This window comes from Pezoporus flaviventris, unplaced genomic scaffold, assembly GCF_033815535.1.
Source record: "Pezoporus flaviventris isolate CSIRO_AGI_PZ_B2104156 unplaced genomic scaffold, CSIRO_AGI_Pfla_v1 ptg000021l, whole genome shotgun sequence".
NCBI lineage: Eukaryota > Metazoa > Chordata > Aves > Psittaciformes > Psittacidae > Pezoporus > Pezoporus flaviventris.
Window position 1 is genome coordinate 12,214,026 of NW_026892569.1, and position 23,492 is coordinate 12,237,517.

At 43.7% G+C, this 23,492-nt stretch overlaps 1 protein-coding gene across 1 annotated transcript in view; it reads left to right on the top strand.

The window, feature by feature from the left end:
• Nucleotides 1-23,492, top strand: part of LOC133270649 (netrin-4-like) — a 44,977-nt gene that overhangs the window by 2,635 nt on the left and 18,850 nt on the right. The window contains exons 2-3 of the mRNA XM_061456084.1: nt 5,327-5,868; nt 17,042-17,305. Coding sequence (XP_061312068.1) covers nt 5,327-5,868; nt 17,042-17,305 — 806 coding nt within the window. The remainder of the gene's footprint in view (nt 1-5,326; nt 5,869-17,041; nt 17,306-23,492) is intronic.

Consider the following 23,492-nt stretch of genomic DNA (forward strand, 5'->3'; position numbering starts at 1 on the left):
CGTCAACCTGTGAAAACACAAGGGTTACCTGCTCATTCTATTCTATTATTATTATTACTATTATTATTATTATTATTGAAGCAGTATTAAAATCTTGAATTAACCTTGAACCTCTGTAGGTCCTCTTACAGGCAGGGTCAGTACTGCTCAGACTATGGTTAGTCTGGACAGTGCCCATCTATGGAAAACGATTTGGAAGTCTCAGCCTTTTCCTGAGCAAAGACATGTACAGTGAGGTGTGTTTCGTACCTATATTATTAGCCCATACAGTAAACTCATTTTTCAGCCCTATAGTTGATCCCTCCTGATCAAAAGCAAAACATATTGATGGGGCAGCTGTGTGGGGAATACATGAAGTATAATATTTGTGGGGAGCACAATATTCGCCTTCTGCTGTCTCTGTGCAGAGAAGTCAGTCTGGATTGTTAAGATTGGCTGCTTGCATCTTTAACTGGAATGCCAAAGGAAAATAAAACCCCTTAGTGGTTAGGCTGGAGGAGTCACTTAGGTTTTATATTGTGAGATGTGACACTTGGGTGATCTTTCCCTAGCGCTGCTCCCCTCCCTCTGCAGTGGTCTCTTGCATATTGGGACAGTTGTTAAGAAAGGTTTCCTCTGGGCTCAGGTTATTCAGCTCCTCTGTAAATGAAGTTGTAGGTGTTGAAGCCCATTGTTACTCCAGAAAGGATGTGGCAGGCAAACTGCAACTGGACACAGTGGATGAGAGCCCAGACCTGGGGTCTTATTCTGTCCATGCCCTGGGCCATGGAAGCAGATTGGGTTTGTAGCATATTCAGAACTTCACCTCTGGGGTATTTATGAAGGCTGGCTCTGTAGCTCCAGTTATTACGGCTATTTTAGTGCAGAAATACATCAGGCTACTCATAAATGGATGAAGACTTGCCAAACTTATTGCATGTTGGCCCCAGATAACAAAGGGCTGCATGGCACTTCTGTTGTAACAGCATTAAGGGGTGAAGTTCTAGGTCTGACTAATAAAAACTCGTGCCACTCCTGTCCCCAGGGTGCTTGGCTTCAAAAGAACATCTGAAGTTTTTGGTTATTAAGGAAAAAGCTAAACTGATACAGAACAAGAGAAATCCAGGTTGGACATAACATGCACAAAGTGCTCCATCAAAACCATAGCAGAAGATACACAAAGGTTTTAGTGTTCACATGTTGCACAGAACTGTGAAATTCACTCTCCTGTCTCACCATAGGAGACTTGGACACACACAGTCATAAATTTGATACGAAAAGAAATAGAAATTCCAATTAAAATCACTCACAAAAGGCAGCTCTCCAGTCACCTCCGCAGGCTTTGAGTGACCATATGACCTTTCTAATGTCAAGTGTCCAATGGAGGGTGAAAAAAAGTCCTAAAAACCCCCAGAACCTGTTTTTAATTCATGTCTACAATGTTCCGTTCCATTCCAAGGTGAGTAAGAGATGTCTGTTTGAGATGGCATCTCAGGAATATCAGTAGTGTGACCTCCCTTCAGCTGTAGGATTCCCTAACCATTGGGTAATGCTGTTGTTACAACACGTGCTGGGCATGTGCCATTGACCTGTCACTTTATGGCACAGCTCTGAGGAGCCAGAAAACAGGCAAATAAATTAATCATACCGTAGCCAAACTCTATGGAGTAAAACCATTCTCTATTGAGCAAACCCATCCTCTATGGAGTAAAAACTCATCAACTCCATAATAACATGTAGTGCCCATGCACAATCGAAGTGTTTAGTTCTTTATGAATTATTCAGTGAGTCCTCCTGGCACTTGGGGTGAGTTGTTTGTTCTCCTGCTGCTGTTTCTGTCCTGCAGCAGTCTTTCCTCACTGTCCAGATTCCACATTTCATGTTGTTTCCCCAGAATCGGTGAGTGATGGACAGGCTGCAGCATCCCTGTGGCCAAGCAATGTCCTGCCAATTGATTTCTTTAAACACAAAGCTTTTAATCGACTGCAGATTTTGTCTTCCAACTCCCTCCTGCTCATTTGCACTTTGTTCTTCTCCCATTTTGCTAATGACACAGCAGTTCAGACAGGAACTGTTTATTGATATTGCTGCATTAGCTGGCGGAGGAAATCAACCTTCTTGTGACTCTTATGCAAGAGAACAACCATGGTTTTCTCCCTTTCCAGGTTCAGACAAACCAGCTGAAAAACTCGATACCAGAATAATAGCCCATTTATGAGAAATATCAAAAGCAGCCATTCCCTTTAATAAGTTTCCTTTTTTACTTTGACATCCTTGTCTGCAAAGCTTCCCCTACGTAAGTCCTTGAATTCAGAACTGCTGCATCCCATTTCCTTCAGAAAAGCTTCAGTAGTGTGATGCATCAGCAGAGATGGACTTCCTTTTAATTATATGTTATATTTATCCATAATCCAATAGCACTTGCAATATGAATGCATTCTTAATCAAAACTAAGCAACCTGACTCTTTGAGCTAATGCTTGTTCCAAGTTCAGTTATAAGATCAGTCCCATTAAATTGTCTGGAGGCAAAGATGACATCTTTCTGCAGCACTGAGCAATATCAGCTAAAATCCAATCTACTTTAAACACAGAAATTTCTGTGATTTCCTTATTTCCAGTAACTTTTACCAAACAGCTTGGACACGAACATGAACACGAACCTAAATGCCACTTGCAAAGACATTCTCAAGGCTCATTGTGGTTTTGCTGACCTGAAAACCTGAGTCCTTTCTCAGGACAAAAAGCCTCAGAGAAATTGCAAGGAACCTCCCAGATAAAATCTCTGCAGCTCCTGGTGTTCCCCTGTACCTGTACCAGGCTCGGATGGAGTAAGAAGTTCATAATGAGAAAGATAATACATTGAAATGGTCATTAAGCAGTGAGGATGGTGTGAGGGCTGGCTGGAGGATCTCCATTACCACCTGCTGAGTTGAAGCTGGGGAGCCAAGAACAGAACTGATAGAGCCAAACATCCCAATCTCCTTTCCTCTCCAGCTGACTTCTGCAGCAAATCCTGTGTCATGAAAATCCATCACTGTGCTGGCACAGGCAGTGGTGGGACTGAGGAGGAGCAGCTTTCATTCCTCTGATGCGAGGACTATAGGAGCACATGTAATTCAGGCACTGCTGCAGTCTTCCAGTCACCTAGGACTTCACTGGGATACTAGAAAACATCTTGGCCAGCCCATTCCAACCACTGGTGGAAGACAACCTCCACCAGCAGGAAACCACTACTACTGTGTCTCCAGACACCTTCTCTTTCCTTGCGGCTGCTGCTTAGTGTCTGCAAGGCACACACACTAAGTCCAAGTTCCTTTGAAGGTGGCTTCCACCTGCTCCTAAGAGTAGTCAAGGGCATTTTTGGATGATCTGATTTCTTGCTATCTGAGGCTTAAGACTACCTTATGCTCCAGGTAAGCTAAGACAGTATACTCCCTTGATCAATAGGATCCAATAGACATACAGCAACTTTGTTTTGCATCCTAATCCTGGGAAGCAAAATGCACGAGGTGTTTTCCAAACCAATACCCATGTCTGACCTTTCTCTTATGGCCTGGGCAGAAATGCCATGAAGGAACTAAGGACAGAAACAACTCAGAGGCAAAACCTTGCATGTTACACACTAGTTTTCACCTTAAACATTCCCTTTGGAAAGAGGGACATCAGTTTCAACCAACTACATTTACAATTTGAGTATTTTTATAGGGCTGAATTAGAGTCTTTTTTTTCTTTGACATAACTTCACCTTAAAACCTATTTTGCTTGGGGAAAGGCTGAATAAAAACCAAGGAGGGATCTGAAATGTTGACCTAGACTGTTGAACTAATAGCCGACCTCTGAACTGCTCCTGGATTACCCAGGGTTTACGGTCATCCTAGGTTTCATTGGAAGGGTCATTTCCTGTAGGACTTCCATCCAGCCATCTGACTTGTGACCCCTTGGATTAGATTTATGACCTTGCAAGGTCACTCTTTAACTCCTTCTAGACTCTTAAGTTGCAAAGAGGACGTCGTACGTCATTAGAAACGCAGTTTTCACCAGCATGGTAAGGTTTTGGAATGCTCTTTAATGCCAGTTAAAGACACTATTGATTTCCAAACAGTATTAAGACTTTGTAGTTATTCCTGTCCTTTTTAATTCAGAAGCAGCTGTACACATGGAAGATACCCCCAAATTTGCCACTCTTTGGAAATTTGACAAACAATATTGTCACTTTCTGTCCATGTCAAGGTATTTGAACAAGAGACTTGGTTTTAAACTCTTCTAAGCATTAACAACTCCAGCTGATCTCAATAGGAGCAGCAGAAACTCAACTTCCTTTCAAAATTATGCCAGTAATGAGTCACTACAGAAATACATGCATTCTTTCTGTGTTTGTATGTGTAATTAGTGTCCATAATGAGCTGGCCAGCAATAGTCTCTTTCTTTAATGTATCTACAATGTGTAGAACAGTTTGACTTTGCTTTCTGGTAACAATGAAAATAAATGCATTGAATAGATTCAGCCTCAGTTAGAATCATAGAATCCTAGAATAGTTAGGGTTGGAAAGGACCTTAAGATCATCCAGTTCCAACCCCCTGCCATGGGCAGGAACACCTCACACTAAACCATGGCACCCAAGGCTCTGTCCAACCCGGCCTTCAACACCGCCAGGGATGGAGCATTCACAGCTTCCCTGGGCAGCCCAATACAGTGCCTCACCACCCTTACAGTAAAGAACTTCCTCCTTATATTCAATCTAAACTTTCCCTGTTTAAGTTTTAACCCATTACCCCTTGTCCTGTCACTCCAGTCCCTAATGAAGAGTCCCTCCTCAGCATCCCTATAGGCCCCCTTCAGATACTGGAAGGCTGCTCTGAGGTCTCTACGCAGCCTTCTCTTCTCCAGGCTGAACAGCCCCAACTTTCTCAGCCTGTCTTCATACAGGAGGTGCTCCAGTCCCCTGATCATCCTCGTGGCTCTCCTCTGGACTTGTATATAGACTTGTTAGAGAGCTTTACAGGAGTGAAAGTAAGAAAACACAAGATTTCTGTGGTTAAACATTAAATTCATGTTTAGCCATCAAATTTAGATGGACACAACTGCATTTTCAACAGACGTATCAAAGCGAAGCACCATGAGCATGAATTTTCTAAAGACCTCAGTTTCTGAGTTAGGATCAAATCCAAGGACTAGATTTACTAAGAAATTCCCTCCCAACTTTGTGTGAAAAGATGAAGTAGCTCTCCTTAGAAGTACATCACTCCCCAAACGAAGATGCCAGTCATTTGTATGGTCACCTATGTTACAGCCTGAGAACTGTGTGAGAAACTCTCCTTGCTGTGTTTCTTTGCCTTGTGTTTCAGACCCCACCAGGCCCCGAGCCTTCCGCTGCAATGGTCGGTCCTGCAACCCTCCAGTGGGAAACCTGGCAACAGGGAGGACACCGGTCACCCTCACCACGTGTGGCCAGAACAGCACAGAGCTCTACTGCTTCTACCCAGACCAGAATCTCCTCCATCAGGTCACCCATGGCTGTGGGCAGCCTCGCTGCACCAAGTGCAATGCCAACCAGCCTGATAACTCCCATCTCCCTGCTGACATGACGGATGATTTCTTTGCAAACCCCATCTCCTGGTGGCAGTCTGCCCAAGGGGTACACAGGGAAGAAATCAGACTGGACTTTGAAACAGAATTCTACCTGACCCATGTCATTGCTGTGTTCAAGTCACCTCGCCCAGCTGCAATGGTGTTGGAAAGATCCCAGGACTATGGGCAGACTTGGAGGCCCTACAAGTATTTCTCTGTCAACTGTACAGCGACTTTTGGACTCCAGGATGATCTGATTGAGGAGGGCTCCATGTGCACATCCAGGTATTCAGATGCAATGCCCTGCACCAGAGGAGAGGTAAGTAGTAACTGAGGTTTGGACTGAGTTTAATGTCAAACAGCTAATGACTGGCTGAAAATCAGAGAGCATGTACTCAAAGAGATGCCATGCATATAAATGAAGAAAGGTCACCCATCCCCAAAAGCTTTGTGTTAGAAAATGAAGGGTAAGAAGAAGAATTATATATCAATGAAAATTAATAGAAACGCTATAAGGAATTTCTTTTATGGGAGTTGCACACTGCCGAATTTTACATTGCAGATGCCAGGAACTGAGCTAGAATTCCAACCAAATAGATGTAGGGAAATACACATAGAGTCTGATCTATCCAAACTGTTTTCCTGCTTTAGGATGACATGAGCTGCATGGTCATAGAATCATAGGATCATAGAATAGTTTGGGCTGGAAGGGACCTTCAAAGGTCATCTAGTCCAACCCACCTGCAATGAGCAGGGACATCCTGAACTAGACCAAGCTGAACAGCACCGGTTCCAATACCAACCCCTGAGGAGCACGGCTTGTCATGGGCTTCCACTGGGACACTGAGCCATTGACCACAACTCTCTGAGTGTGGCCACAGACAAAGTTATGGCATTTGGATGTTTAATACAAATAAAACAGACTTTCAAGAAGGTACAGTAGCAAATATTTGAAGATCATAGGACAAACTCACTAACACCTACATGGTCACTCCTTTTCTTCTCCATCTAAAAAGTTCTGGATGATTGACTGACTTTTAAATGCATCCTTCCCCTAAATTTAGTGCAAATTTCTTGCTGGGGGCGACCACTCTGTATTAAGCCAAAGGATCCAGGAACAGGAAGTGGAAGTGAGCAGCCAGGTTTCACTATTTCAGTGGGAAAAGAGCAGACATAAAGGCACAAAAGGAGATTATGGGAGATTCCTATAACCACAACAGAAGCTGAAGTCCTTTCACTTCCCTCTCTCTTCCTCAGAGAAGTCCCAACCCTCTTGGTCTCCCTGTCTGGAAGTGATCATGCAGGTTTGGCAGTAATACTTTGCTGCACACTAAGCTCAGGTGTGAGATGAATGATCCAGATGGACTTCAAAACCCACAGGGGCTTCAGCAGCGCACTTCCAAATGCACTTGAGAAATAAACTAGTGTACTATACCTGACACAGGGAAACAGCACTGAGGAGTGAGCTCCTCTTTGTGCAACAGGCCAGGAACCATCTCTACGTACTAGAAATCTGGAGCAGATCAGACTACTGAACTGCCTTGTTCCTGGAGTAGCAATTCTGCTGGTCAGTTATGATACATTTAGCCACATATATCCAAATGTCTTCTGCAGAGAGATTACAGTTTGCCACATCAATACAGAATCGAGGGAACTAATACAATTCCCACTCTTGTGTGCCTTCCAATCTAAAACATGAAGTACTTTGCAAGATCCATTTAACTATCTCCAGCACCATCACAGGGTCCTGTTGCTGTTTCACAGATAGGGAAGAAGAGCACAGAAAGGTGAAGCAGGACAATTCTGCTTGAGTAAGGAACAGAACACGAAGTCTGAGGCAAATGCCTTGGCCTTACATACAAAACAACTCTCTCTTCTCTAGTACAGTATCCCCTTTTGCCCTGCGCTATGTTGGCTTTTGTGCTTACTTTACCTTGGGGAATATCATCAAGACCATGTGCTGCTGCTACAACAAATCTGAGAAGTGCATGGCAGAAAATCAAATAATAAAACATTCATTCAACACAAGCCTTTGTGATAACAAGTGTCAAAATGATTCTGTCAACTTGGGCAGCAGCTACTGCGCAATGAATATGTGTATGCTTAAATCAATCAACACCGAGGTAGTAGATGTTAGAAAACACTAGTAAGAACAGTCACATATTTACAGGTCACCCTTGCAGATCCCAAATACTTTCATCAAATGTTACATGAATTGAATACATAGAGGTCATTTCTTCCAGAGAGAGCACACAGGAAGCAGCTTAACAGAGAACAAGACAAATATTGTTTCCACAGCACATCAACCCAAAAGCATTCTGAAGTTCTGGATAGACTTTACAGAGGCCTCTTAATGAATCCATAACATGCCACTATGGTAAGGGTGCAAAGGCATTGGGCTTTTCAGGTCAGCAATGGGACACAGCAGATCCTTTTGTGAATGAAAATAAATGAAGGCAGAGCATAGTTATTTAAAGTGGTACCTGATCAGGTTTGCCTGACACTGCTACTGTCACTACAAGTCTCACAGGAGCTTTGCTCATGTATCTCAGAACTGTCACTTTCCACCTTATTTTGGAGATGTCACAAATGCCCCAGAGCATCCCTTCAAGCACTGACTAACAACTGACTTGGAAGGAAGCTGAATGAATCTCCACCATTACTTTCTGCAGTGTTCTCTGCTTCTGGGTTGCCCAGGGAAGCTGTGAATGCTCCATCCGTGGTGGTGTTCAAGGCCAGGTTGGACAGAGCCTTGGGTGCCATGGTTTAGTGTGAGGTGTCCCTGCCCATAGCAGGGGGGTTGGAAATGGATGATCTTAAGGTCCTTTCCAACCCTAACTATTCTATGATTCTTTCCCATCTCCACTCCAACCTACCCAATTACTGATCCTGGCTGAGCCCTGGATTGCTGAGGAGGTCACATCACAAGCTCACAGCATTTCTGAAATGACCAAACCCATTCCAAATTAAATGGTCATTAATGCCCTGAGATAAGTGCCAGTATTCTCTGCTGAGGGGGCTGGAGCAATTTCCACTCAATGCCACTCAGGTTTTTCTTGAGCATTGTCCTATTCATTTAGAGAAGTGGCACAAATTCCTTTTAACAGGGCACAAAAGGAATCAAAAAAGAGATGGTTACTAAGAACACTTTGGTTTAAAACCCATGTTGGACACATCATGAAACAAGATTTCAGGGGAACTGGCTTCCAGAAGTGAGAATGTAGGTGTGAAAGGAGAAGGTGATAGCGTTGCAGCAGCTTACATGCAGCTATAAACTCAGATGCATCTTCCTGAGGCAGCACATGCTGGTGGTCCTCCGAGACCACTGAAAGAGGCTTTTTCTGGGATCATGATGGAAAACTTGGCAGAAAAGGAATTTTTAGGAGACTAGAATGGAAGCAAAAGACATCTGGGTGAGTGGTGTGAAAACGTCACAACAGAACATAATGTATCACTAAGTTAAGGTATATATCCCTTGTAGATTATCCCTTCTCTTTCACCTCTGACAGGGTCACACATCTCCATTCCATCCAGATAAGGTACAGTTAAGACAGAAGGTGTCATGCATTGGGGAACAAGTCCTGTAGAAATGCAAGGAGATAACTTCCTCATGTCTCTATTTCAGTCTTCTTTTACTCCAGCACTTACTAAATCCCTTACTCCTGCTGAGATCCAGAGTACTTCTGCAGCTAAAATCTTTCTGAGATCCTAGATTCCCCCCTGGAGCCTTCTCTTCTCCAGGCTGAACAAGCCCATCTCTCTCAACCTGTCTTCATGAGAGAGATCCTATGCTCATCATCTTCAGTACACCAACCTTCAACATAACATCAGGAACTCAAACCAACCCCACCTTTTTAAGATCTGTTAATCTACTGTAAGTGCATCTATAGGCATCAACGCAGAACTTTCTTACCTACTTGTCCATCTGGCTTTCTGATCTAAAACAACTATGCTATATACTTAAGGAGCCTAAAATGAGCCTTCAGATCAGCGAATGCAAATCAAGCCTCTGGCCCAAACAAAAGGAGAAATGACAACAACATTGCATCAGACATTAGTGTGACTTACAGCTTAAGCATCATATGGGGGAAACTGGGAGCAAAATGTTTCAACCTGCATCCTGACAGCACATGCAGGCAAGGATCTGAGAGATTAGGAGCATGTGTTTAATAAACTGGAATATCAGGAAATGAAAACAAATGTTCTCCTCCACTGAAGAAGATGTTTGCATGGAAGGAAGACATTAGCATGCAAAGTAGGGTAGCACACTGACCTGCTTATAACCACCAGACCCAAGAGGAGACCCTTTCCCTACTGGGTCTGGCTACTGGAAGGGAGTTTTGAATCAAAGGCTGGTTCATTTATGTGAGTGTCTGCGTGACAGATGACACCATTGAAGTGTGATATAATAAACCCATTACTGGAATTCACTGGGGGCTGGAAGAATTGTGTATGCCTGAATTAAGGAACTGGTTTCTATGGTAACATGTTAAGTGTGCCTTGCACAGAAGACCTGCTCATCCTCCGTTTTGTATCCTGTGGTGACCTCTTTAGGGACAGAAGTCCCCAGCAGTGCCTTTTGTCAGAGATGAGTGGACTCGCTTTGTAGCTAAAAGACTTTTAATCACTCTTCGAAATACTCTCTGTGAATGCCAGATCAAGAAGTGTTGTGATGGGATGGATGCACTTCTGTCTGCTTCAGGAGCCACCAAGTTGCTCAGACAGAAGCCACAGTCAACCCTATGGAAGGCCTCTTCCTCTGCACTGGCCCTGAAGACATCTGCTGCCTTTCTCTGTCTACAAGGACTCCTTGAGCAAGTTCTGGCAGCGAGGGGCCACTGCACACAGACACCAAACCAGGCCAGGGCCAGGGCTCTGTGGAGTGTATGTGATCCTGTTCCAAGGACCTACATTTTTTGCTCTTTTCTCAGGCTCCTCTTTTCCTGTATCCATGCCAAACCTTCTGATAAACAAAGGAGGATCCCCCGCACACACACACACATACCTCATTAAGTGGCAACATCAATAATTCAAGAGGTCACCATTAGGCTTCAGTGGCTTCTTCAAGGTCTGATCTCATACGGCAATGGGGTCACTGAAAAGGAACATGCTCAGCACATCACAAGGGTGAATTCCTAGTAGCTAAAATGCAAGGGCAGGGTCTTGCACTGCAGTGATTTGTCCAACAGTCATCAGGACTGGCTTCTCTAAGTTGTATGATACTCGGGTTATTCCGAGTGCCAGACGGGAGGGATTCCAGGAGGGATTAGTCACTAGTGAAGGTAAGTGCCCGAATGTTATGACTAGGGCCGTCTGTTCAGCGTTTGCTCTAACTTGAACTGTAGAGGAGACAGAATGCAGAGGCAAGTTGAGAGGAAGCAGTTAACACCAGCAGTGTAAACAAGCAGACAGCACTGCCAGGCCCTGCTTCCCTGGAGGAAGAATTAAGAGGCTCAAGGATTTGTCTCTGAAGGGAATGTGAACTGACACTAGTGCAGCATTCCCATCCCTGGCAAAAGAACTTCAAGGGGGCACCAAGTGTCCTACTTTGACCTGGTTTGTGATGGGCCGTTTCAGAGCCATTTGGATTTTGAGCATTGCTTCTGTATTTCCTGAACATAGAAGGCAGCAGATATCAAGTGTTTCTTCTCACCCTGTTATATCAAACCTCAGTGGAGCTGCAGCCATTACTTATTCAAAGTCCCAGCTGTGAAAAAGTTCTTGTCTAAAATGCCATAAATCTTAGAGATTCATTGCTGTAATTGTCAAACTCCGGGCAAAAGAATACAGAACTGTTTGCTCCACACTTGTCCACACATCACTGTCATGGTGAGCCTATACACATAGTGAAGTCTGCTCATGTGTGAGATTTCAGACAAGACCTAGAGAGACAAGTGGCTCCACTTACAAGAAACGGATGGTTTCCCATGAGAACACAGCTTGGCTGACATTGGTTGACACTGACAGTGATGGGTTGTTTTACCTTTCCCTGACAATTCAGCAGATGGAGTGAAATGAGTCTCCTCGTGCTCAGTCCAGCTCCCAGCCGGGCTGTCTGCATCACAGAACTCCTCGTGCCACCCTTTGCCATTACAGAGCAAGTATAATTCCTCATAGTGACAAAGGACACTGCACTTTGTGAGTGGGAGCTATGTAGAATGAAAGGAATTTTGTCCATTCTCTATACACAGACTACAAGCTGAAGGGTTTTGTACCCAATAGTCAGTACTCCAATTACACTCCCTGACTTGATAGAAGATACTGCTTCTCCATGCAACCTTGCCTTTTTACATAGATCTAGACATTTACATCTATGGATAGGCTGAACCTAGAGAATACACTTTGAGGAAGAGAAAAAGACTGCATGGCTCTTCAGATTTGTCTGCCTGTCTTTCCCCATCATCATATCGGTAGCAATGCCTAAATACTAATATTAATGCCACACTGACTGGATTACTGGAATAACCTCAAAGCAAATGCAAATTGAAGGGATATTGACCCTCTCTGTTTTGGGAAAAAGAATGAATTCAAGATGCCACTGTCTTGGTAGTAGCTGAGTCTACCCAGGTCAATTTAAATAATCAAATGCACAAATATTTCATTAAGAAGCGATCATACTCTATACTGGGTTCTAAGTTTTATTCTCTGGGAGGACAGAAAAGCAGAGGATCCTGACTAAAAACCACTATTCCATGAGCCATCAGAATGGGCCTTCTAATAGCTAAGGGAATAGCTAGACTTTCTTTGTGCTCCAACAGTATTTCCAAACAGGAAGAAGACTACTTAGTGAAGACTACTGTACCACAAGATAGAAGAATTAGTTTTAGCCAAGGGGCTCCATCAAATAAACCAGAGGATATTTGCCACTGGGCAGGAAAAAATCTGAGACAATTGTTGACTATTCTTTGAAGAACAAAATCAACTCACATGAAAATCTCTTAATGAAGCGGATTTAGGGCTGATGAGAGTTTTTATTGCAGCTTCCTTCTGTTGGGCCTAGAATAAGCACACAGACATTTCTGACCTCGTTAACCTGATTGTGTGCAACACGATCAGCATAGCTTAAGGATGGTTTGTAATATCAAATGCTTGTTCTGCACAGGATCTTCTTTTGTAGTAGGCCATACATTGGCACTGCCCGCCAGTTATGACTCAGATTCTTTGACCTTAGGCTATGAGCTTGCAAGGGGGAACCTTTGCTGTGTCCACATCTTTTCTGACTCATACTGGCTGGAAGATCAGGTTAAGAAAACAGAATTATCTGCATCAGGAACGGTGAAGCAAAGCAGATGGCAAGAAACCAAAAGTCTGAGACCTTGTCTCCGGAATGAAGATGCTCTCTTGATTGGCGATAAAACATCACCCCATGTGAAGCTGTGCCAAGTTGTGTACAGCAAAACCAGGCCTCTAACACTGGCAACCTTTTCAGCTCTGCACGCTGGCAGCGTTCTCCAGACTTCCTTGCTCTCAGAAAGGTCAGGAGAGGACAGGGCAGTGCCCATCTTTTTGAGGCGAGCTGATTGACTTTTGAAGATGAGAATGACAAATATGCGCTTGATAGCAGATATGCAGATAAGCGTGAATGTCCTACTCAGCGTTTAGCTCCGGTGGCAGCTCCTGATTATAAGGGGAACTCAGGATCTAGGGTGTATTTCCACAAAGGGGTGAGACTATAGAGGTGCGGAACACTTTCCACTTCCACCCAATTCAAGTGAAGCAGAAAGGTTTCTAAGGTGTCCTTTAGAAGACCTGGTCAGCATCATTTCTCTGCTCTGTGCACGTGCTACTTGTATGAAAGCTGCACTCTGATGTTTAGAGAAAGGACTGGGACATTCAGAGCAGTCTGTTACAGCAAAGAAAGAACAGAGCTTGACAGCGGATGGAGATTTCATCAGATGAGAAATAGCTTTACAGTCAACATCATGGGAAGCTCTTTTGAGAGCTTGTACCTTCATTGAGAAAGCACTTTTTTATTCATTGCAGTCTCTTCATGTCTTTTACATGAATATAATGGAAAACTGTACATTTGGATGGTTATGTCTGGGAAATGAAAAATGAATCCTATTTCTGCCTTTCTGCAAAAGTCAAACATCAGTCTGTACAGAAGGAATCTGCTCCATAGGCTTCAGAAACATAAACAACAAGGAACAATTTGGATTTGACCACATAGTTGCATTCCCAACTCAGTGTTTTGCTCCCAGTGACATCTCTTCCTCTTTTACAGAAATGAAATTCTCCCCTGTACCATACAAAATCATCAACCCATCCATACAACCACCACCAATCTGTCTCCTAATTTAGGATTCACATATTCTTAGGGAACCATAACCCCAAATACATTCATTTAAAATAGAATCATGGCTTTTTAGTACAGAAATGAAGTTTCATGGTTTGGTTTGGGTTGGTTTTTTAGGTAAATTATGCATTTATGGAAAAATAATTCAAGGCATGTAAGATGAGATATCAGGTTTGGTTTAAACATTCCTCCCACTCTACAATTACTTGGATCAGTTCACACAGTAGACTAATAAATACAACTTATGGATTGTGACATATTGTTCCTGCCAGTAGGGAACACATATATTAAGGAAGATCTGATGGTTGGCACTTTAATGTGAGAAGAAACCAGTATTAAAACTGAGCGAAGAGATGGTGATTACATTATACTCTTCCTTGTGCTCAAGGGTTTTAACCACCAATATTTCAAGGAGAACATGTCCTCCAGAAACAAAGAGAGAGGGAAATTCCATTTCCCAGTTTTATGCCCATACGAAATAATGCTAAACTGATTTAGATAGGAAATAAAGCTGTGATACCTGTGGTCAAAATGCAGCTCACCTAAACCCACTGGTATTGGCACAACATACCTGCTTTGTCTCTGCTGATATAAAATGTCTTTGTTTAAGTAAATCCTCAATATCTTTGATCATTACAAAGTTAAGGAAGGTTAATTCCTTAGCGGCTGTTGAATCCAAGAACATAGAAACGCCACTCCCAAAAGACTCCACTGGTGTTATGTCACCCAAATCAGATCTGTAACACTTAACAAGTCTTGCCTTGGGAGAGAGAAGGACAAGCAAATCCAATCTCACCACTGAGCTTATTCCAGATGGAAATGTGTCATGAATTAATCATACAAACTCCTGTACCTCAACTGGAACAGAATACTGGTTTTATTCTTAAAAGGATGCCACATTCCCTATGGGACATCCGAGTTATTAACATCTCTACTCACAAATAACATCTGGAGCTCTAAGGGGATATAGAAAATGCCAAAGCAACTCTCCTCAAGAGATGCAAGGCCAGCAATGAAAATATTTGCAAGACAATGAACCCACAGGGAACCTGACCTTCTTCCAAGCCTTCAAGCAAAGAAACAAAACCCGATCCAGCTTCATGTAAGCAAATGGCTCTCTGCTGAGAGAAGAGCACCCAACAGCTGCTCTTCTGCCTAAAGAACTTGGTGCGATATAGATGCCATTAAAGCATGGGGAGGATGGATAATTGACTGGAGATCCCAGAACATGAATCTATCTCTTTTAACTCACCATACTGTGCACTAAATAGGTTTCTTGTAGTACAATACAATACACAAGATGTCCTCCTCAGCTAACAGAGCACAATGGAAGACTATTGTAATCAAGAAGTATAATGCCAGAAAGAGTAAAAAGAAACTCTTTGGCCATTATCTAGTCCTTTCTTTCTGACAGGCCCAGCCTCTTCACCTCATTCACCCTTCCTGTCTCCTGTGAGGAGATCCATAGAGACATTAAGCCTCTTGCTCAGCCTTGTTTGAGGAGGTCACTGCAGGAGCAGTGCAGATCTTGCAGAAGCTAAGGACATATTGATTGCCTTTGGTCAGATGTCTTGTCCTGCAGCAAAGTACCTCTTGCATTTATGCTCTCGAGCCAGTGGGCTGTAGGTATCCTCCAGGGAGCTATCCTGAAAGGAGATACCATTTTTACTAAGCACATGTATTGAGAAGCCATGGACAAGAAAGCTAAGTATGACAATAAAACTTCTACAGCCCAGTGACCTAACAGACTGCTTTACCCTTGGTTTCTCTGTTTTATACTAATTTAAAACAGTTTCACAAGGATTTTTTAACCATTATAATCCCAGTAGTTAGTTTTTAATCCTGCTTTGAGATGTCTGAGCTCTGCAGAACAATTCTATCCAGTTCACTGCCTTGGTCTTTGATTAATGGACCACAATTAGGAAGATGTGTGTGTCTGTACACACCAGGTCCTCAGGACTCTGGGAAGTCCCTCCACCTCTGTGTGGTCCACAGAGGACTGGGAAGAAGGAAACAGGGTTCATAAAACTGGTTTCCACTAGAAAGATGAGACCTGGAGAACTGGGAAGGGGAGACTGGGGCTTTGTCCCGTGAATCCATCAGTAAAAGGAATGCTGGGCACCTGGGCAAAGCAGAATGGGCCATTTGCTCATGGTTCCATTGACTGGGGGAATGTAGACATTGAGGTGGAAAGGCCAGGGCTGTTTTGTCACGGCTTCATTGCTCAGGGGAATGTAGGCACCTGCATTGCACAGCCAGGGCAATCTGCCCACAGCTCTGCCAAACAGGGAAACACAGGCACCTCTGGTCTCACCAACAGGCCTGTTTGCAGCTTTGTAAGTAGCTGACAGTGTAAGAGAAGGGGGTTACAAGGAAAAAGAAGAAACCAAGCAGAAAATGCAGTGGGCAGGTGGGATATGTACCACTGCTTTGCTGTGGTACTGCCTGGTGTACGCCTGGTATAGTTCTGAGTGAAGCCTGGCAGCTGATTCTGTTCGTTTAAGGGGGTTTATCTCCCTATGTGCCATCAACACACAACAGAACACTCTTCCAGACATGTCCCACAAGCTCTTTTCTGGCTCCTGCAAGCAAAAAGGAGCACAAGTATTTTATATGCTGCAAGAATCCTGGTCAGTTCACTAGAAAGAAAGGAAAAGGAAAACACAGGGAGAGAAAGAGGGAATCCCTATGGAAACAAAAAAGCTTTCACTCCACTTCTGGAGTCAGTCAGACAGGCACTGTCACCACTTCTAAAGCAAGGCCAAAGAACCCTGAGGCCAAGCCCCTCTGCTGTGGTGTTTAAACTCAACCAAAGGAGAAAATAGCTCTCAATTTGGAGTCAGAATGGACACGATAGGGGACATCTAATCCTGTGTATGAATGCAACCAGCTCTCTAGTCGCTGAACAGCAAGAAGTGACTGGGCTCAGTAACCCACGGAGAGATGCTTAAACTCCTTATCTCACTTAGATAAAACTCCTTAGTTATCTCACTCCTGTGAGACAGGCACTTCCTATCTCACAGGAGTGAAAGCAGGTAGACAATCACTTGCTGTGATGTTCTGGGATCAGTCACAGTCCCCAATGGCTTATGCAGAGTCTTCTAAATAGGGACTATTACTGAGCATCACCTTAGGATGTTTGCTGCGTATGCAGCGTCCTACATCTATTCTTGGATGTGTATCTTCTGTCTTCCAGGTGATCTATCGTGCCTTAAGTCCGGCTAACAAGATTGAAGACCCCTACAGTCCTGAGGCTCAAGATCTCCTGAAACTCACCAACCTCCGCCTCCTTCTGTTGAAAAGACAGGAATGTCCCTGCCACAGCTTGGGATTGGTGGAGAAACCCCAGAGATTTGCCCACTATGCTATTTATGACCTGATCATCCGGGGAAGCTGCTTCTGCAATGGGCATGCAGAGGAATGTGAGCTTGCCAACAGGACGGGGGTCATGGAGAACATGGTGAGTTCTAGACATTCACTTACTAGTGTTAGCACAAACACTGCTTGTGCTCTCTCAGCCTACATTTGTGTGTGATGCTGTCCAAGCCTTCCTAAGCCTGTCTAAATCCTCCCTGGGACACCTCCCTGGTGCCTCACCACCCTCACAGTAAAGAACTTCTTCCTTATATCCAATCTAAACTTCCCCTGTTTAAGTTTGAACCCGTTACCCCTTGTCCTATCACTACAGTCCCTAATGAAGAGTCCCTCCCCAGTATCCCTATAGCCCCCCTTCAGATCCTGGAAGGCTGCTCCGAGGTCTCCATGCAGCCTTTTCTTCCCCAGGCTGAACAGCCCCAGCTTTCTCAGCCTATCTTCATACATACATGACAGCCACTTTAAACTAGTCAATAGCTCCACTGGTTCCATAAATCTGTCTGTCTCTGTGATGGGTTTTGAAAACCAAAATAACCCTTAGAACTTTAGTTGCTGGTGCACAGTGATGCAATAGACTCCAGAAATGCAACCTCAGCTGATTTCTGTATATATGGTACCCCTGACATTTTGGTTTATTCTCCTTTGGAATGTGTATTCGTTGTCTTCCTTTCAACTTTTCTAGGTTCAGAGGTAGATACTGGAAGATAATTAGGACTGTATGAGTCTCACAATGCTTGCAAGGTCATTTCTGCATCAGTTCCATCTGCGGTATAAATCTGATTCAGCTACAGCATTCTAGCACTAGATGATATGATCAGATTCAGTTAACTATACATACAAATACAGACTCATTTATTACATAACTGTGGGGAGAAAAGCTGTTTAAAGAGTTCATTCTCCCTGCTGCAAACTGTAAAATATACACATAGTGAAACCAAATAGCTGAATAACATGTTAAATGAATGCAGCTGGGAGAAGAACAAACACTGTCCCTCAGAGGAGGAAAACACAATATTGTGTATATTACTGGCATAACCATTGTAAACTATGACTGTTTTTTTCCCCCCACCAGTCACAAGGGAATAGAATCCTTCTGTGCCACAAATGACTTCATGGGGCAGAGGGTGAAATAGTTGTGATGAATTGCACTTCATGAGTGACTCATGTCCCAGGAGGCAAGAGGGTGGATGCATCACATCGTATGCAAGGCCCATCTATCAGCAAGTCTTTGCCTAAGCAGAGATTCAGTGCAGCAATGAGAAAAGTGAGAAAAGCCTTCCTGTTATGTGTTATTCTATAGTGAGTTATTTCTTTATTAAGCTCCAATGAAGTAAGAGCTCTCAGGTCTGCCATCTGCTTTGATGACACTTTTTAGGTGCATCAAGGGGTGCTTCCAGAGCAGAGGTTACAAAGCAGAAAGCACCCCATGGACACAACCCAAAATTCAGACCAAAGTCCTTGCTGTTTGCCAGACATTTCACAATCCTCTTTCTGGTCCATGAGAAGCAAGTAATGACAGAAGAAAGCAAATGTGGATTAAAATGGGTTTGTGTAAAGCATTAGGGGCTTTTTACTTGGTAGTTATTGGTACCTACCCTGCCAGGAAACTCTTACAAGTGGCCTCGGATGTTTCTTTTGCTTCTTTATCCTGTTTACAGGCACAAACTTGACTCCCTGTGGGTCTGATCCTCCCCACTGAAGCAAATGGAAAGTTTTCCACTTACTTCAAAGGGCGCAGGATCTGGCCCTAAGTCAATTCCTTGTTTGGCAAAATGGAGATTACATAAGGTAAAGCTTGGTTTTCCACAGGAGTTTTGTAGGTGACTTGGCTGTCGTATCCCTCGCAAATGTTACCTCCTCTTCAGATACCTTGTGCAGTTCTGCTGATAATTCCCAGCTCAGTTTCCACATTATCTGATCCAGGCTGTGCCAGTTTGTGTGATGTCCGGCACTCAGAGATGCAGGAGCTGCTCTCTTGTAGCTGGCAACTTAAAGAGGAGGTTTTGTTTAAGAAAACATTACTCTGTGCGCATCAACTATGTCAGTAGTGCCATGAATGTTAAATACGTAAAGATCATGTCAGAGTAAATTCTAGAAACAGATCCCTGTGCTGATACTTCCCCCAGAATTAAAACTCAATAAGGATTTCAAGCTCTTCCTATAATGATCTGAAAACATACAAGAGGAGGCCACGAGGATGATCAGGGGACTGGAGCACCTCCTGTATGGGGAGAGGCTGAGAAAGTTGGGGCTGTTCAGCCTGGAGAAGAGAAGGCTGCATGGAGACCTCATAGCAGCCTTCCAGTATCTGAAGGGGGGCTATAAGGATGCTGAGGAGGGACCCTTCATTAGGGACTGGAGTGATAGGACAAGGGGTAATGGGTTCAAACTTAAACAGGGGAAGTTTAGATTGGATATAAGGAAGAAGTTCTTTATGTAAGGGTGGTGAGGCACTGGAATGGGTTGCCCAGGGAAGCTATGAATGCTCCATACCTGGCAGTGTTCAAGGCCAGGTTGGACAGAGCCTTGGGTGCCATGGTTTAGTGTGAGGTGTCCCTGCTCATGGCAGGGGGGGTGGAACTTGATGATCTTAAGGTCCTTTCCAACCCTAATTGTTCTATGATTCTATAAAATGATACAAATTATGAAGCAAAAATAGTCAAGAATTATATGAACTACATGAAGACAGTGGTGTTGCTGACACTTTTTCTACCCATAGTGGATCAAAGTATGTCACAGGAATCCTTGCAGGAACATGCAGGTCAGTGAGGAAGCTTCAGATCTTTGTGTTCAGAGATGACAAAGAAGCTGATGGGGAACATCATGAAATGGCTCTCTTTAACTTTTATGGACAGTTGCAGTGAGTTCCTAGTTTCCTAGGGTGAGATGTGCTTCAGAACTGTGACTCAAAATGACAGTGAAGTCAGCTGGATTGTCCTCCCCTCCCTGCAGAATCAGCACTTTGCATTCCAGCCATTCCAGCTGGAACAGCAGGACACTTGTAAGCAGTAGTTCCTCCACCTCTGAATTGACATTCAGGTAAGGTTCAGGTAATGTTAGGTCTAAAGTGGTCCCAGGGACCATTCCAGGGTGATTTAGTAGTGCCCATCCCCTGCTTTTCCATTGCACTCCTACCCTCTTCTGAAATCCATCAGTGTGCTCGATATCTATGCAGGTTCTCTATATCTCCACCAGGAGCCTGTGGTTTGCAGCCAGAGCATCTGGCATTCATGCCACCAACGTGATGCTTTGAGTCTCTATGGTTTAGCGCATAACCACAGTTTTGATGGTACGATCCATGTCGTGGTTCACTCGGCAGGAATTCAGCAATTATAAAGGCAACAAGTTCTCCCTACATTTTAGTATTGTTGTGGAATTGGCTTTACGACTGAAGTCCAAATCAGAAAAACATGCCTATTGAGGAGTGGTATTTAAACACATGCCTAAAAGCTTTCCTGAACCAGGGCTTGGTGTAGATCCACCCATGCAGAGACTCATCTTACTTGTAGGAAACTGCCTCTTATTCCGTGGGATGTGGTAGCAAACAATTTCCTATCTGACATTATTAACCTTTAAACAGCTTTTCTTAAAAGCAATGGCTCTGGGGGAGCTATTTCAATGTATCTGGATTTTATTGCTTAACGGCTCTCCTTAATACCAGTTTTTGTTGGTTTAATCACTTAAGCAATGTTCTTTGCTACTTTCATCTCTGTGAAAGAACAATAATAACCTTTCCAGTAGACACATTTGATTGGAAACACTTGTAAATATATTTTAGGGTTGGTAAATTAAGCCTTCTAGTTCTTTTAAGGACTGTGTTTCATACGAAAGCTACAAGAGTCTCTGTGTGTCTAAGAGAAGTAATTGATTCACCTCATAGCTATCAGGCACCCCTTGCTACCAATACCTCTCTGATGTCCCATAGCGCAGCCTGTTTCTGAGGTTCTTTCATTTAAGCTCCATGCAGTGAATACTGTTCTGTGTCTGAGTTGAATTTGACACAGCCACCAACACTAGGAAGTTGCTGTGATGTGATAGTCATAGGGGATGCTGGGTTTGGCCTCATACATCAAGTCCTTCTGCTTTAAGCTCCCTTGGGACTGAACAGATTGCTATGTTGCTTCTGTCCTCAGCTCACCTATGTGCTACTAGAACAAAAGCTTTCAGTCTGTTACCAAGGCTTTTCAAGGCTTTTCAGCCAATTCAAGCATCCTCAATAAATCTTCCAGGAATTTAAGCAAGTCTTTCCAGGGTTGTACCTTGTGGGCACCTGGAGTTTGCATTTTAATGCTTTGGTACATACAAAATACGAAGCAATTTTGCACAGGATTATAAAGAAATTCCATATTGGCTTTGGAGCCTTCGGGCATTTAGAATCCTTCCCTTGCCGTGCACAAGTTTTCTACTAAATCATGGACTTTCTTGCCTTTTCCTTCCTTATTCCTTATAAATTCCTTATAAATTTGGCTGGTCCTGACCCTTTTCCAGCTCTGCCCCTCCACGCTCCCCAGGCTGCAGCCATCTGCAGAGAAGTTGCAAAACCCCATTTTTCCCTTGGCTTCATCTATTCCATTACTCAACATAATTTCACTTGAATGGGAGCGATGAGCGCTGCCAAGCTCAATCCATATGGAGGCAAAAAAACAGAGAAGAGCCCATAGGCCCACTTTGGGAGTGGATTTTCAATCCCCCCCCCCCGCGAGCCACTGTGGATTAACCAGTAGAACCTGAGGCAGTTGCTGGGGTTAGCCAGACTTACTACAAAGTAAACGACAGTATTATTTGCCTGTTGAATGAACAGGTCATGTCCACAGTGTGGTAACCCATAATGCCTGCCCTGTAACCCCCCAGATCCTTGTTTCTATATCAGAACCTAGAGTTTCTGCCCTGAAAACTAAATCTGGGTCTTTCTACAGCAAAGGTAGTTCAGTGGCATCAGGAACAAAACCTTGAACAAGACCAAACTCACTTGTGCCAAGGAGATTTTAAGTGAGATTTGCTCATTATGCTGTGATTCAGGCATTTACCTGTTAAATATTGACCCTCGCTCCCCTTTGTGCTTCCTTCATTCTTAAGACACTAAGAGTCAGTTCCTGCTGTAACTCGGGGGCTGTATTTAAGGGGGACAGCAGTTACTTGTATGCAGTTTGATAATGGAGTTATTGGCACTGTAGGTAAAAATAAGAGCTTAGCCCAAAAGTGGATAAAAATCAAGCTAGCGTTCAGATAGAAAACAAGGAAGCAGAAAAAATGTGAGCTAAGGCATAGGCAGGTACGTGTGTAAAGGCTGATGGAGGTGAATTCAGACCGAGGATGGCGCTGTGCCTTGACACGGTTACAGGCTGAGTTACAGCCGCTCACATGAAGCACGGATTTTATACCTCTTCCAGTCTATTTATCCTGTTCTTTTGTTACTGTTCAAAAAGGTTTTAGTGGTGCCAATGTTAATGTTCAGCTAAACACTATCACTGCTTTTCCTTCACTGTCACCTATTTAGTGATTTTGGAACCAGCAGCAGCCCATTCACTCACTGCTATGGAGACCAAAACCTGTATGGGCTCAGGTGGCCTTGCCACAAGTGTCCCAGCTCCACTCATCCTTGCCAAGTTCCCTCAAACTTCATTTACCAAAGTGACCAAGTAGGAGCCAGAAATTCAGGTCCCTCAGAAAACACCCATATGTGTACGTGGTTTTAGACACATTCACTTCTTAGACCTTACCCCAGAAACCAGTAACTTATATAGGAAAAGAATGGCTTCTTTTCTACTCCTGATTAGAGCAGGAATTCCAACTGTTAATCTACCCATAGCAGGCACTGTAACCTGGGACTTGCTCCCAAGCCTCCCATCCTTTTAGGTCCTTGTGAATATGGAAAAGTTAACGGAAAAATTGAACTTGGCCTCTTCAAAGTCAAATGTGGTCTCTTCAGAACCTGATGTGGAAGGATTGATTATAAATGTGCATGGGTACAGCTCTGCATTCAGAGAGACCATGTGAACCCTAAGAGAACCAGCAGGCACTGCTTTGTATTTAAGCACTCAAAATGACCCAGAAAGAGTGGTTTTACTAAAAGCAGGTATGGGACCAGCCTCTGATGTCACTGCCAACTGCCGTATCCCAAATTTCTCTGGCAATATCACAAAGTGAATCCAGAGCCCAAAGACAAACATTTTCTCTGAATCAGCAACAGTTGCTCTGCTCTGGAAGGCTTCCAAATGTGCCCTTCATTCATTAGGAAAAAAAGCCCTAAACCAGACTGAGAATAAGCCAGG